Source organism: Panicum virgatum, chromosome 9K (genome assembly GCF_016808335.1).
Source record: "Panicum virgatum strain AP13 chromosome 9K, P.virgatum_v5, whole genome shotgun sequence".
NCBI classification, from domain to species: Eukaryota; Viridiplantae; Streptophyta; class Magnoliopsida; order Poales; family Poaceae; genus Panicum; species Panicum virgatum.
The window spans coordinates 56877054-56891483 of NC_053144.1; the positions used below are offsets into that span (position 1 = coordinate 56877054).

Below are 14430 nucleotides of genomic sequence, written 5' to 3' on the forward strand. Positions count from 1 at the left end.
CCACGTACAGCGAGAGGGAAAACGGGAACGAAGCAACCGCAGAGCGGCGCGCGGGTGCCGTCGCCGGCGCTACCCCGGGCGACCCGATGGAAAAGGGCAAGGATGGAACGCGCGCGGCAGGGCCGCCGGGGCGGCGGGGCTCGGCTCGGCTCGGGGACCACGCTCGTGGCCAGGCATCCCACATGGCTCGTGGCGTCGCTGGGCTCGGCCGCGGGGCCGGCGCGGCGAGCGAACAAATAAAGCGGCCGCGCCGGTTACTCCGTTGGCTGTCCTGAAGCGACGGCAGTCTAACGCGAGCATCAATCGTGGTCGGCCAGGTCCGGATCGCCTAACGTGCACGTACGCTCTGGCCCCGGTTTGTGGCTGACGAGAGTGTTAGTGGTGGTTTCAGCTTCAAGCGCTTTCGTTGAAAAAAGTTTGGAGCAAGTCCGTATGTTTTGGCAGTGGGATGGCAAGGCCTTACCTTTCGCTGCGCTCTCAGGAAGGCAGCATACGGGAGTTAGGCCTCCAAACAAAGCATACTCTCTGACTCTCCAGGGGGTAGCACAGTCCCACGTTGGCGATGGCAGGCTCTGCCAGATAGAGAGAGGAAAGAGGAGAGAGGGAGAGAGAAAGAGAACAATGAACACAAGCAGCACACATGAAACCAGGAAGGCAGGCTTTCAGAGCGCTGGCGTGCCAGCATACCACTAATGAACAACAAATCTAGGCTACTAGACAACAAGGCCTCAGCAAAGGCTGCGCGGCTCCGGCGCCGGCCACCACCGATACTGTCCTTTTGTACGTCCAGCACGACGATGAGCGGCCGCCGCCAGAGGGAAGGAACTAACAACCACCGTGCTATAATCGGCGACCTTCCGGCCGAGAAAATCGCTCTAATTACTCACGGAGCAGAAGTCAGAATTCGTGCCGTCAGTTTGGAGCAACGGATTGGACATGACAGGTAGTGAGCGAGCTCGCAGCAGTGGCTAAAAGAGGACGACGGACGATGGCCTTCAGTTCCATCAGGGATTCAGGGGGGACGGCCGAATGGCATGGATGACGGCACAGCACGAGCACGAGCACAAGAGGATTTGCTCCTAGGAAAGGCACCGTCACAGCGGCACAGCGCACACAGGGAGTAGCTAGATAGGCGCATGGCACTCCAGTACACACAGTACGCGGCGGCATTGATCTCGACCGGGGTACACACCGCATGGGATCATGATAGGCGCGCACGGCCCCTGTCACGTAGCCGCGTGGCGCGCACAGCCTAGCATGGCAGCGGCAGCGCCCACGCCCGACCTGAACCGGCAGATGGCGACGCGCCAATCATGCAGCGGCCACGTCGCCACCGCCCCGTGCCCCGCCACCCGTACGGACCACGTGGAGGCCTGGGCCCCCGGCGCGCGGGCTCGCTGACCCCCGGGCCCGCCCCGCGTTATGAGCCAGCTCGGCCACGTCCGGCGGGGCCGCGGCCGAGACGGTGCAGCACCGGCGCGCCGCTCCGAGCCTCTTCCCCTCCCTCCGCCCCTGTCGCCGAGCGCGGGGGCAGCGCCGTACTTTCCCCCTCGCGCGCCGGAGCTCGAGTGCCTCTCCGTCACGTGGTGGTGGGCCGCCGCCGGCGAGCGCGACGCGGGTGAAGAAAGGAACGAGCCGAGTCGAACGGACGAGCCGCTGCGAACGGTGGGGGCCGCCGCCTCCTCGCCGGCACTGTCCGCGAGATGCTTTTAACTGCATGCGATGGCGAGGACGCGATGAGATGAGATGCGCGGGCCCGCGGCGAGTGACTGCACGCGGGCCCCGGCGGGGTTTCAACCGGGCGTGCCCGCTCAGATCGGCCACGTGCCATTTAATCCCCTAACGTCGCAACATTTCACGTTCCATGCTGGTGCTACTGGCCAGTTCGAAATAAACAATCGCGTACCACACCCCCCTCAGATCTTTTTTGTTTCGTTTTTTTTTTCTGCTGTCGCCAATCCTCTCGTCGCTCTGTCTTTGCTTTGAGCACGGGTCTATCGTCTTGGGGAGTCCCGTTTGTTAAGCTTTGGCGAAATTTCTATCCATAATTTCTAGAGAACCATTCTCAATTCAAATTTTGATGAATGTGACAGCAAATTTTGAAAAATCGAGGGATCGTGGTCGTGCTCGTGCGAACCTCTCTCGGCTAGTCAATGTTTCTTACCAGGGGTAACTTGGGATCGCGGGCACGTCATGAAAGGCTCGCCGAGTCCCGGCCGCCAACGCACAAACCGAGCATCATTTCAGGTTTCTCGCAATCGCAAGTACATATCGGTAATTATGTCATTGAGATAATACAGACCCTGAAGAACTTTAACTTTAGAATTAATTAGCAGCACTGCAGCAGAAGAGGATTACGCTACAGGACGTTAAGCAAGAGGCACATGGAAGAATTCACCATACGTGAGGTGTGGTCTGAATGAACATTTCAAGATGCATTCATCGGAGAGCGACCGAGGCAGCAGAGACCAACAAACCAAGCTACGAAAGAATCCTGAGCTGGAAGAAGGGGGAGGAGAGGTCACAACATAACCACTGTGGTCTACGGCTTCTTCGTTCTACCACATTACAGCACGGGTTAATCCTGGAACGCCATCATCATCATCTTCATCATCACACTAACCGCTCGCCCAAATGAGAGAAACAAGACGACAAAGAAAACTAGTGGGGGGAGAGGGAGAACGCTAGAGGTTAACTAATCCCGAGGAAAAATTCGTTGGGACGGGAAAAAAAGAGGGAAAATTTACAACGAATGCACGAATCTTGGAGCTCCGGTCACGCCGGCTAGGAGGAGGAAGAGCCGGCGCCGGTGGAGGACGAGGAGTTGGTGGCCGAGATGGCGGACAGCGCCTCGGCGAGCGCCGTCATGGCGCGGATCTGCATCTCGAGGGCCGCTATGTAGTCGGTGGTCTCCTCAAGAAGCGTCGGAAACGGCAGCCTCCGGCCGCCGGGCACCAGCCGCCCCAGCACCCTCGCGCTCCTCACCAGGGGAGGCGTGCTAGCGCCCTCCCCAGTCGCCGAGGTGGAGGCGGAGGCAGAGGCGGCGGCGCGGTGGCGCGGAGACGGGGACGCGGGGGCGCGGAGGCGCGCGCGGCGCACGGCCTGGATGCGGCGGCGGCTGGAGGCGAGGATGGCGCGGCTCCAGTGCGTGCGCCCGCGCGCCGCGACGGCGAGCGCGCGGTCGGCCGCCTCGCGCACGGCCCTGCCGCTTGGCGGGCCCGCCGCGCCGGCGGTGGACGGCCCGGCGCGCACGAGGCGGATCGCCTCGAAGAGCTTGAACGAGTAGATCTCGTGCTCGCGCCGCGTACGCCACTTGGACGGCCGCGGCCCCGTCGCGGGCTCCGGCCCGTCCGCGCGCTTCCGCTTCCGGCCCCTCTCCTCCACCTCCGCCGCGGGCGTCGAGCTCGACGTGGACGCCATTGCCGGTGCCCGCGCCGACAATTCGCGGTCGCAAACGAACCCGGTGGATCGAGGACGGCACGAGAACAAGGTGTGCGCGATCCAAGGAGCTGGCCTTGCAGCCGGCTCAGGACAGGGGATGACGGGAGGGAGGAGGCGATGCGATGGGAATGGGGAGGAGAAAGAGGGTGGGAGGGCGGGGGGAATATAAAGGGGGTTGCGGCTCTGGCAAATGGCGACGCCGATGGTGCTCCACTGCCCGTCTGCGCGGCTCCCTCCCTCCTGTGGATCCGCTTGGATTTTCTGCCGCCTCTCTTTTGCGCTGAGGTGTTAACAATAAGTGCGTGTGCATATGTATTTTTTTCTAAAGAAAATCCTCCTTGTTTTTTCTTTCTTTCCTTTCCTTTCCTTCTGGTCTAATCCATTTTGCATGTGTGACACTGGGAGTGAGCTGCTAATTATGAGGTCCACTGGGCTTGGACTTTGTGGCCCGGCGTCCACCAGTGTGGTCACGGCGGTGTAGGGATCGCATGGACATGGTGGCCCTGTGTGCTCGAGGGCAAGCGCACGCAAGTGACCTCTTCTCTCCCCTCCTGTCCTAGGACCTAGCCAACGAGCTAGGCTCCTAGCCGTAGCTAGTGTGTGTGAAACTCCGAACCGAACGGCAGTGGCAATACCGTGTACGTACGGTGGCTGCCGTATGCCGTGGTATTGATCCGTCTCTGATTGGGCAGATCGATGGCTGCGTGTATACCGTATACGCTCGCTGTACAGTACTAGTAGCACAGATTATCGTTGTTGACTTAGCAAGAGCCTATGATTCTTTTCGCACATGGCGATTGCCGTGTATGCACTGTCATGGTTCTCTTCTATTTTTTTTAAAAAAAAGCTCGATCGATCAGTTTCTTCTTCAGACCCGGCCGGTTCCGAGACTCTCGTCTCATGGTTGGTCCAGTGCAGTGCCCGGGAATATCGTGCAGAGGAGAGCCCTAATAACACACAGTAGCGGGGCTCTTGCTACTGCGCCGCCCGATCAATCATACGCCACCAAAAACAGACCTCATTGTCGTGCCATCTATCCATATGCATCGAGGAGTTGCCCACACTACTCAGGCCCACGCGCTACGAACTTACTAGTGACAAGGTTTACCGCCGATGCGTCAGAGAGTTCCCTGTAACAGCCTTGGCTGCGTTCGTGAGCCTAGGTGCCGCCACAAAGCAGACGCGATGCCTGACAAAACCCGGCGCCGGTCCTGTGATCCGGAGATCGATCAGATCGAGCGGCGGTGGCTCGCGGGCCTGGCCCTGGCGTAGGCGCGGTGTAGTTTTTGCCCTCTACTAGTACGGGCGAGTGATCCGATGCTAGTGCGGCTACGCTTTAGCCATGATTAGGGGGAGGGGGACAGCACACGCCGGCGCGCGCGAGGGGGCCTGCCGCTTTGCTGTGCACTAGTACTTGCTAGGGGGGGTATGTAGCCGGCGCTAGCGTGTGTAGCATGTGGCGCCATGTTCCTCATGGACGCGCCGGCCGGCCTGGGGCGCCCATGGATGGATCACGCCGGTAACATGGAGCGCCCGGGCGGCGGGTCACATGCCCAGAGGACGTCGCGCGGCGGAAGCAACCCCCGCGCAACTGGGCCGAATCATTCGTGTCTTGTTCCTCAGTCAGATTATTGTTGCAGTCCTCCCCCCCAAACCCGTGCTTATCCTGGATAATCTGCTGGTTATTTGCAGGCGTGCAGCTGGGGGATGTGAGTGCCGTTTCCAATCCTGTCGTTTAGCTGGAAAACCAGAGCTGGTCACATGCTTGTCCAATTTGACTGCGTGCCGGGTGCCGTTGGCAATCTTTCTTACAGTAGTCGTACTCATAATTAGCAGTTTGTAATCTTTTTTTCGTGTGGACAAAAGTTGTACTCAATTTGACCCTTGAAGCTGGAAGAAAAGAGAGGAGTATCAGGCCATGTGCGTTCCATGTTGTGTGGTATCAGGATCAAACGTTGCTTGGCCGTGTAAAAGACCGGGGGAGCGTGGATGCCCGCCCCCGTTTTATGAGGCGGCTGCCGAGCCTTTTAATGGCCGCGCCAAGTCAAACAAACGCCCCTCCTGCTGCCTCGGCAGGCGTAAACTAGGTGAAAGCAGGCAAGCCCAAGCCGCTCGTACTCGTACGTAGCCCGTCGTGATCCATCCGAGCGCCTCTTTTTAATAAGCGCGTCTGCAACCTCTGCTCTGCAGGGCCGCGCGCGCGCGTTTTTAGGGGCCGTTTAGTTCCAAAAATTTTCACCTCCCCTTTAAACACATATATGAAGCACTAAATGTAATTAAATAACAAAACTAATTACACAGTTTGGATGTACACGACGAGACGAATCTTTTGAGCCTAATTAGGGCATCATTAGACATAAGTGCTACAGTAACCCATATGTGCTAATGATGCGGTCAAAGGCCTCAAAAGATTCGTCTTGCGGTTTCCAAGTGAGTTCTGAAATTAGTTTTTTAATTAGTGTTCGAAAAGCCCTCCCGACATCTAGTCAAACGCTGATGTGACAACCAAAATTTTTTGTTTTTGGAACTAAACGCCCCCTTAATCCCAAAGCCTAGGACTACCCCAACCCCCAAGATAGACTGCACGCATGCCTGCTCCCTCGCTTCCTAACAAGCTGCTAAGTCTAGCTGTTTGCATCATCCCCCGCCGTACGCATGCGTGCGTGGCGGTGGCTCTCTCGTGACGTTGCGACTTGAGAAGCAGCTCCTGGTAGGAGCGAGCAGATCACGGCGATTTGGGGAAGAGAACCCAGCTAAAAGCACTTAGGCACTGACACCAAATTCAGGTTTTTTACATGGTAGTACAAATCTAAGTTACCCTCTGCCGGAATTACTACTAGTGAGTATACCATCTTAGGCTTAGCATGGGCTGAGCAGGAAATGATCAGGCATCACGTCGCTGAGTTGCCTTCTTCCATGGCTCTGGACCAGCGACTGGCTAATTGAATACCATTTGCTTCTTAATGAGGAGCCACATGGGCGTCACTGCCGCGAGGTGCCAGTAAGTCTTTCCTCGTCACGCGCTGGAACGTGGAGATTCTTGTGCCCGAATCTGCTCCTCGTCTACGGCTGTGTTTAGATCCATGAAAAACGGATAGAAAAAGTCACATCGGACACTGTAGTATACTTTAACACTTTTTATTTGTTTGTGGTAAATATTGTCATACCATGAACTAACTAGGCTCAAAAGATTCGTCTCGCAATGTACATCAAAACTATATAATTATTATTTTTATTTACCTACATTTAATACTCTATGCATGAGTCATTTCCTATATTTAATGTTTCGATGTGATGGAAAGTTTGAAAAATTTGGAGGAGTTTGGAAATCTAAACACACACTACTAGTCCTAAACTGTCTGGGCCGTCTTGTCACGCAATGAATACTACTAGTCCAGACCAAACCTCCGAAGTCCGTGACCTAGGCCCCGTTTAGTTGGGCGATGGAAAAATTTTGAAAAGTCATCTTTCTATATTTGAAGTACTAAATATAGACTAATTACAAAAATAATTACAGAATTCGTCTGTAAATTGCGAGACGAATCTAATGAGCCTAATTAATCCGTCATTAGAGGTTATTTACTGTAGCATTACTGTAGCAATTTAGCATCTAATTACAGCCTGATTAGGTTCATTAGATTCGTCTCACTATTTACAGACAGCAGTCGCAATGCGTTTTTTATTTCGTCTAAATTTAAGTCTCCATGCAGGTGACAGAAATTTTTTTTGGAATTTTGGTTTTTGCATCTAAACACGGGCCTAAATGTAAACGTAGGCAGTGTTTAGATCCACCAAAAATCCCCACAAAAACATCACTTTTCATCACATTTCCATCACATCGAAATATTAAATGTAGCAAATGACCCATGCATGGAGTACTAAATGTAGGTAAATAAAAAAACTAATTGTATAGTTTTGATGTACTTGCGAGACGAATCTTTTGAGCCTAGTTAGGTCATGGTAGGACAATATCTACCACAAACAAACGAAACGTGCTACAATGTGCTATAGTTGTTTTTCCTGTCGCTACAGTGCTTTCCAGGGGAACTAAACACAGCCGTAGAGAGAAGAAGTACTGCAGCCTTCTGCTCCCAACGGAGCACCAGAGCAAACGACCTGGAAGCACGATGCGTCATGGGGCATGCACACCGGCACGCCTTCGGCATGTAAATGTAAAAAGAAAAAAAACAGAGAAAAACGCCGGAGAATCTGAGCACACAGTAACTGTCAAGGCACTCGATTATATTGGTTCGATCAGGGGCCTGTTTGTTTCCCATTAAAAGTCGCTTCTTGGGGGAAGGAACGCGAGAATCGAAAATAATCCCGCCAAACACTTTGCGGTGGGCGCGATTGTTTTCATCGCCGCTTCATTCCGACGGCTGGTTTTGTACTGGAAAGTGAGAATCACGTAACGCGGATAAAATCACGATTCTAGGGAACGCCGATCGACCGAGTCGCGCGTCCGCATCAAGCGGAAACAAACACGCCCCAGGTATGGGCGACGGGAGGCCCTCGGGGAGCAACGCCTCATCGTTGCCACGATAACATGCGAGCTGGCCTAGCTTAGGACCTGTTTAGTAGCGCTCCGGCTCCTTCAAAAACGGATCCGGCTTCGGTTTTTTTTTGGTGGAGCAGCTTTTCTGGTGGAGCTAAAGCTGTTTTGAAAACCGTTTGGCAAAAACAGCTCCTCCTAGTTATTTAATATACACAAGAAAAGTCAAATGACCATATTACCCTTATTTTTTATATCTTTCTTATATGAAGTTAATTAGTTAATATTATTTTTTTTAACATGCTGCACGGGAGCTCTTTGGTGTGCCACTCATGGCCCACTTCCAGACGTCAAAGGCTTGTCCCCCCCCCCCCTTTTTTTTACAGAGCTCTGCATCTTTTATGTCTTCGTTTGTTCTTATCCGGTATTCTCATCTCCTAGCTCTCTCTCCCATTGCTCCCTCGTCTCTCTCCTCTCGCCATTGCAAAGGAGCACAACAGGAGTAGCTAGCCAGGAAAGGTCACGGTGGGGGTTAGGGAAGCTCCAGTGACCCGTTTCTCCGGGGAAGGCGGCGCATGCTGATGGGGAGCTAGGCCATGGGGGCTGCTCGAGAGGGTCGGTCGTTGGTCGGGCAGTGGCCATGTCTAGCGACGCAGCCGGTGATGCGATCCCCGCTGCCCGCCATGGCCACCCCTCCGGGGAAGCACACCTCCAGGAAGCTCGAGCAACGCCGACCGTCCGCCTCGAGCTTCCGCGCTAGTCGTCCTCGAGCTACCACCGCCGACCGTCCGCGTCGAGTTCGCGCGCTGGCCGGCCAGCTCCGCCGGAGCTTCGAGCTCCCGCCGCCGACCGGTCGCATCCGCCCTGCGCGTCGAGCACTCGAGCGTCGTGACCCATTAGGGGTATTTGCGTACCTGTGGCTTGCGGTCTGGGGTGGAGCCGGACGGAGCCACGATTTTGTGGCTCCAGCTCGCCAAAACTGCTCCAGTCACCGTGTTTTCCGGGTATGGAGCCGCTTGGAGCCCTCCCAGAGATGCGTTTGGCACGGCTCCTCAAGAAGCTGGTTTTGGAGCCCCTCAAGAAGCCGTGCCAAACAGGCCCTTAGCTAGCACACACAGCAGGCGGAGCGGCAATGATCCGTCGCCAATGTAGCATGCAGAAACCACATGAATCGAGTGGAGACGCAGACGCGAGCCGCGCCCCGCACATGGCGCGCGTGCACGGGCTCCATGCCAGCAGCAGAAGCGTGGTGGCAGCCTTGCGGGGGGCGACTCCTCCTGCGTATCTGCCGCTGCCGCGGGGCGTTTACGCGCGGGGGCGCGGCTCAGAGGGCGAGCGGGGTGGTTCGATCGGATTGGATGGGTCGGCAGCGGCGTGATGGGATCATGGTGCCGGACGCCGGGGCTGCCGGTCGCTCCGGTGGCCGTATTGGAGGCTTTGGAGCTAGGTGGCCGGACACCAGGTGTGCGTCCCGGCCTGGCGATGGCGAGGCAGGGCGGCGGCTAGCCAGTGAGTGCCTGCGGGTACGGTGGCATCTACCAGGTCGCGCACTCGCTGGATCGGCGGGTCGGCCGCGATGTGGTTGACTGGCCGGTTGAGCACTGCAGTGCGGACGTCGCGCAGGAACGAGATCCGCTGCAGTTGAGTGCCCTGCAGTGGTGTCCCTGACACGTGGGCCCCACACATGCAGGCCCACCGGTCAGTGGCCCAACTGCAGGCTGCCGAACTGCAGCGGATCGCAATGTAGAGCCCCAATCATTGAAAGGTCAGGTCACATGCGCGACTCAGCGGGGAGTGGAAGCGTGGAGGCAGGCCCTTGCTTAATGCTTACCGGGACGCGCAGTGGCCCTGTGGGCTTGCACCGGGGAAGGAGCCCTCGTTCATACGAGTACTACTGAATACTGATAGTAGCAGTGCACCTTCACCGGTTAAGGCCTTATTTAGATGAAACGCAAAAAAATTTTGCGATGAAATCTTACTAATTTGAAATACTAAATGAAGTCTATTTATAAAACTTTTTGCACAGATGAGTTGTAAATCGCGAGACGAATCTAATGATGCTAATTAATCCATGATTAACGGATGTTTACTGTAGTATCACTGTTACAAATTATGAATTAAATAGGTTTATTAGATTCGTCTCGCGATTTACAGCCCATCCATATAAAAAGTTTTGTAAATAAATTTTATTTAGTACTCTATGTATATGTCCAAATATTTGATGTGATGTTTTTTTGTTATTACGTATATGTCTAAATATTTAATGTGATGTTTTTTTTGTGTTTACGGAATTTAAGATTTGTGATCTAAACAGGATCTAAGACAGTTTGCAGACGACTTACTGTCAACGCACGCACTTGAGGCTCTCAAGTCAGCTGATGTGCCCGTAGTAAAAGAGAGAAACAGTTCCTGTGCTTCTCGATTCGGACGTCCGCTCTCACAGCACCTGGAGAAGCGCGCCATGAGCCAGCGACGGAATACTCGCTAGGCCATGTTTGGTTTGGGATGGAAAAAAATTTGCGATTTTTTTTATTTTTGACCACTAATTTAGAGTATTAAATAAATTTAATTACAAAACCACCTGCAGGATCTCTGGTAAATTACACGCATCTCTGAAATTTTTTTACAAATAGACTTCATTTAGTACTCTATGCGGACATTCGTCTTTTTGTGTAATTTTAATATGACTGGTAAACAAACACGGCCTAAAGTTGAGTTTTTTACGAATTTTCTCTCCGCCACCTCAGATTAAGATGATCAACCACTGGAGAAGGCCTTAGGAACGTTACATGGACTGCAGCAGATCGGAATATCCATTGCGTAAGCCTTGGTATCCACGTCGTTTCCCGATGCATGGCCTGTAAAAGACAGTGGCATATTCTCACCAGGCTAATATAAAAAAAAAGAATTGAGCACATGTGGGCTGATCGCTTGTCTTACGCTCAGCTCTGGACCGACGCGTAACAAGATCCTAGATCCCTTCATCAGCAATGGCGTTCCTCCTTTTGTTTCTTGACGACGAACGAGCACCTGTTTGAGCGTGCACGACCACACACATACCCAAAGGACCACTGCCGGTCTACCTCATGAAATCGGGAGTACAGATTCGGCGCGTACCGGCCGGCCAGCACACCATGCACCGGTGCGTATCTCCTTTGCAAATTGCAATGGCGCGCACATCTGAAACGGAGATGGATCGACAGGCGCACACGCATCGCCCGATCGCCGGATGGTCCTGCTGCGTTTCAACCTCACCACCCTTCAAACGTGCCCTCACGTAGGCCGCGTGGGGGGCAGGGCAGCACGATCATTCCGCGTGACCCCTGAGGCCCTGACGACAACCCGTGCAAGATCCGGTGGGATCCGCGGCGGAGCGGAGCCCCGAGCCCCAGCCGCGGTGGGTGAGCGGGCGCGACGTGCCGCAGCGTTCTGGCCAGCGGCCACACGGCGTCCTCGCGCGCGCGCCGAGACCGCCCGTCGCGCGCGCCACTGTGCCTGTGCTACTGCGCCGGCCGCGCCGTGCTGCCGGTGGGTGTCGCGGCCGGGAGAAAGGCAGGTGTCTCCCCAGGAGGGGCAGGGCGAGGGCGAGGGCGAGGCGAGTGGCAAGCCCCTGGGCGGCTGGGCCGCGCCCGCGCCGCCCGGCCGGCATGATTGGCAGGCAGGCCTTCCTTTTTCGCGTGGAAGGAACTAAAAAGACGTGCCGGCTGGCGGCTGACCGAGGAGGAGAAGCGCGCACGCGCACGCGCCCGGCGGCCGGACAGCCCATGTTTGCTGCAGATTCCGCTGCCCGATCCGGGGCTCGGTACAGGATGTCCATCTGTGGCGCCGCTGCCGCTGCCTGCGGCTTGTGGTGGGCATGGTTAACCTAACCGGTGGGAACCGGTCCGGTTTGACCGGTTACCGGTCAAACCGGTCCGGTCCGGTTCCGGTTTCGGCCGGTACCCAACCGGCCAAAATTCAAATTTTAAATTTGAATTTAAAAAATAAAAAATTCTCAAAAAATTCCTAAAAATACTTCATGGTGTAATGAATCTAATGGTGTCAAAGTTTCTCAAAAATTCATTCATTTAGTATAGTTTGTGGAAATAAAGTTAAATCAAAAAAGAAAAAGAAAAAAAATGGGCCGGCCCATGAAGGCCCACCGATCAAACCGGTCAAACCGGCCGGTAAAACCGGTCAAACCGGTCGGTAAACCGGTCAAACCGGCCTGTAAACCGGTTGCACGGGAGCTTTTGAATTTCAAACCGGTAAAACCGGCCGGTAAACCGGTCAAACCAGCCGGTAAACCGGTCGGAACCGGTTGTATGGGAGTTTTTGAATTTATTTGAATTTGGATTTGAATTCAATCGGTTTCCACCGGTTACCGGTCTAACCGGTCCGGTAAACCGGTACCGGAGGGCGGCGGTTAGGCCGGTCCGGTCGGATTTTAAAACCCTGGTGGTGGGACGGGGTGGCGACAGGGCACTACTCTCTCGCTCTCGTGTGGCAGTCAGTGCCGGCGCCTGTTCGGCGTGGGTTTGGGTGCCGCGCCTCCTGCTTCGGCGTGAGTACGTGGCCTGCCCGCCGCTTGGCTACTAGGAGCAGATGATGGCGCCACGACGGATGACAGATGACGCCGCCTGGTGGCTGGTTTTCGTTTTCAAACTTCCTCACGTGTTCAGCCTTGAGGCCAGGCCGCGCCGTCGAGCAGTTTCGACCGGTCGGCCCCGCCCTACCGCTCGCAGTACCCGACGAACGGTGCTTCAGCGCTTGGATTTTGCGGGGCAGGTGGTGCCGCGCCGCTCGCGGAGACCGGTTCGCATCATAGCACGCGGCTCGGACCGAAGGGAATGTATGTATGCCACACGGCGACGGCGATGTCGAATGCCCAAGCGGCAAAACGCCTGCGTTTTCCCCGACTATTCTGTTCGCTGCATCCAGCCAATAGTATTTTTTTCCACACCAAACCAGAGCCAGTCAGCAGCCACCAGCCAATCAACAGTACTTTTCTCTTACAACAAATCAACACCAACCACCAGCCACAGCACAACGAACAGAGGGCATCTCTAGACTCTGCGTGGTGATTTCCAGCTATATAAATTAACCGTGCAACCCACGGAACAGCATCTCCTGCTAACGTGCGTAACAGAGGCAGAGAGCCTATGTTAATTAAAAAACAGCAAAACTCTTGCCGGTTCTTTTTTTTTAAAGAAAACAGAGGCTGTGTTTATTTCCAAAATTTTTCTCTCCAAACTTCACTATTCACCTATCACATCAAATCTTTTACCTCACGCATGGAGTATTAAATGTAGGTAAATAAAAAAACTAATTGCATAGTTTTGATGTACACGACGAGACGAATTTTTTGAGCATAGTTAGGTCATAATAGGACAACAATTACTACAAACAAACGAAAAATGTTATAGTGTACTACATTGTCCTATATGACCTTTTTTATCATCATTTTACGGATCTAAACACAGCCAGAGGAGAAATAGAGGCAGAGAGCAGTGAACCTAACAGCCTTGCTTTGCGCCACGGTTGCCTGTCCGGCTGTCCCAACTAAAGGCTCGGGTAGCAGCATCCTCAGGGCTGTAGCAGCCTGCTGCTGTGTTTAGATGAGGTGAAAAGGGGGAGAAAAAGTCACATCAATCACTGTAGCACACTATAGCACTTTTCGTTTGTTTGTGGTAAATATTGTCCTACCATGACCTAACTAGGTTCAAAAGATTCGTCTTGCAACGTACATTAAAACTATGCAATTAGTTTTTTTATTTAACTACATTTAATACTCCATGCATGAGTTATTTGCTATATTTAATATATCGATGTGATAGGAGATGTGATGGATGTGATGGAAAGTTTGGAAATTTGGTGGGAACTAAACACACCCCGGCTTTCAAGCTCTCTCGGCTCCGGAAGGGCCGCCGGCCAGATGCCATCGAGCCATGTGAATGAGGCTTTGTTTAGATGAAGCATAAAATTTTTTTGCGATGAAATCTTACTAATTTGAAGTACTAAATAAAGTTTATTTACAAAACTTTTTGCACAGATGGGTTATAAATCACGAGACGAATCTAATGATGCTAATTAATCTATGATTAATCCATAATTAGTGGATGGTTACTGTACCATCACTGTTGCAAATCATGGATTAAATAGGCTAATTAGATTCGTCTCGCGATTTACAGCCCATCCATGTAAAATTTTTTATAAATAAATTTCATTTAGTACTTCATGCATGTGTCAAAACATTCGATGTGATGTTTTTTTTGTGTTTACAGGTTTACGAGATGTGATCTAAACAGGACCTGAACAGACTTCACTGAACAGGGCTCTCCTGACAAATTTGGCAGGGATCAGCTCAACAGGCCCTGGTCACCACTCACCAGAGTAGCTAGCTACCCATGGTGCTTGGTGCATCCACGTATCTGTCGAGCATGCTCCCTGATGAGTCGATGGATATCAGATGGGAGCAGACGACGACCTTGTGCAGGTCGCACAAAAGCTCGTGTCAG

At 53.6% G+C, this 14430-nt stretch overlaps 1 protein-coding gene across 1 annotated transcript; it reads right to left on the reverse strand.

Moving 5' to 3' along the window:
• Window positions 1-2308: 2308 nt before the first annotated feature.
• LOC120652588 (transcription factor bHLH147-like) lies at window positions 2309-3663 on the reverse strand. The gene has a single exon (XM_039930452.1). The coding sequence runs from the start codon at window positions 3418-3420 to the stop codon at window positions 2785-2787; it is 636 nt and encodes a 211-aa protein (XP_039786386.1). The 5' UTR covers window positions 3421-3663; the 3' UTR covers window positions 2309-2784.
• Window positions 3664-14430: the final 10767 nt, after the last annotated feature.

What these genes read in the sequence shown, in the direction of transcription:
- LOC120652588 (XM_039930452.1), bottom strand. Translation starts at nt 3,420, where the DNA reads ATGGCGTCCACGTCGAGCTCGACGCCCGCGGCGGAGGTGGAGGAGAGG.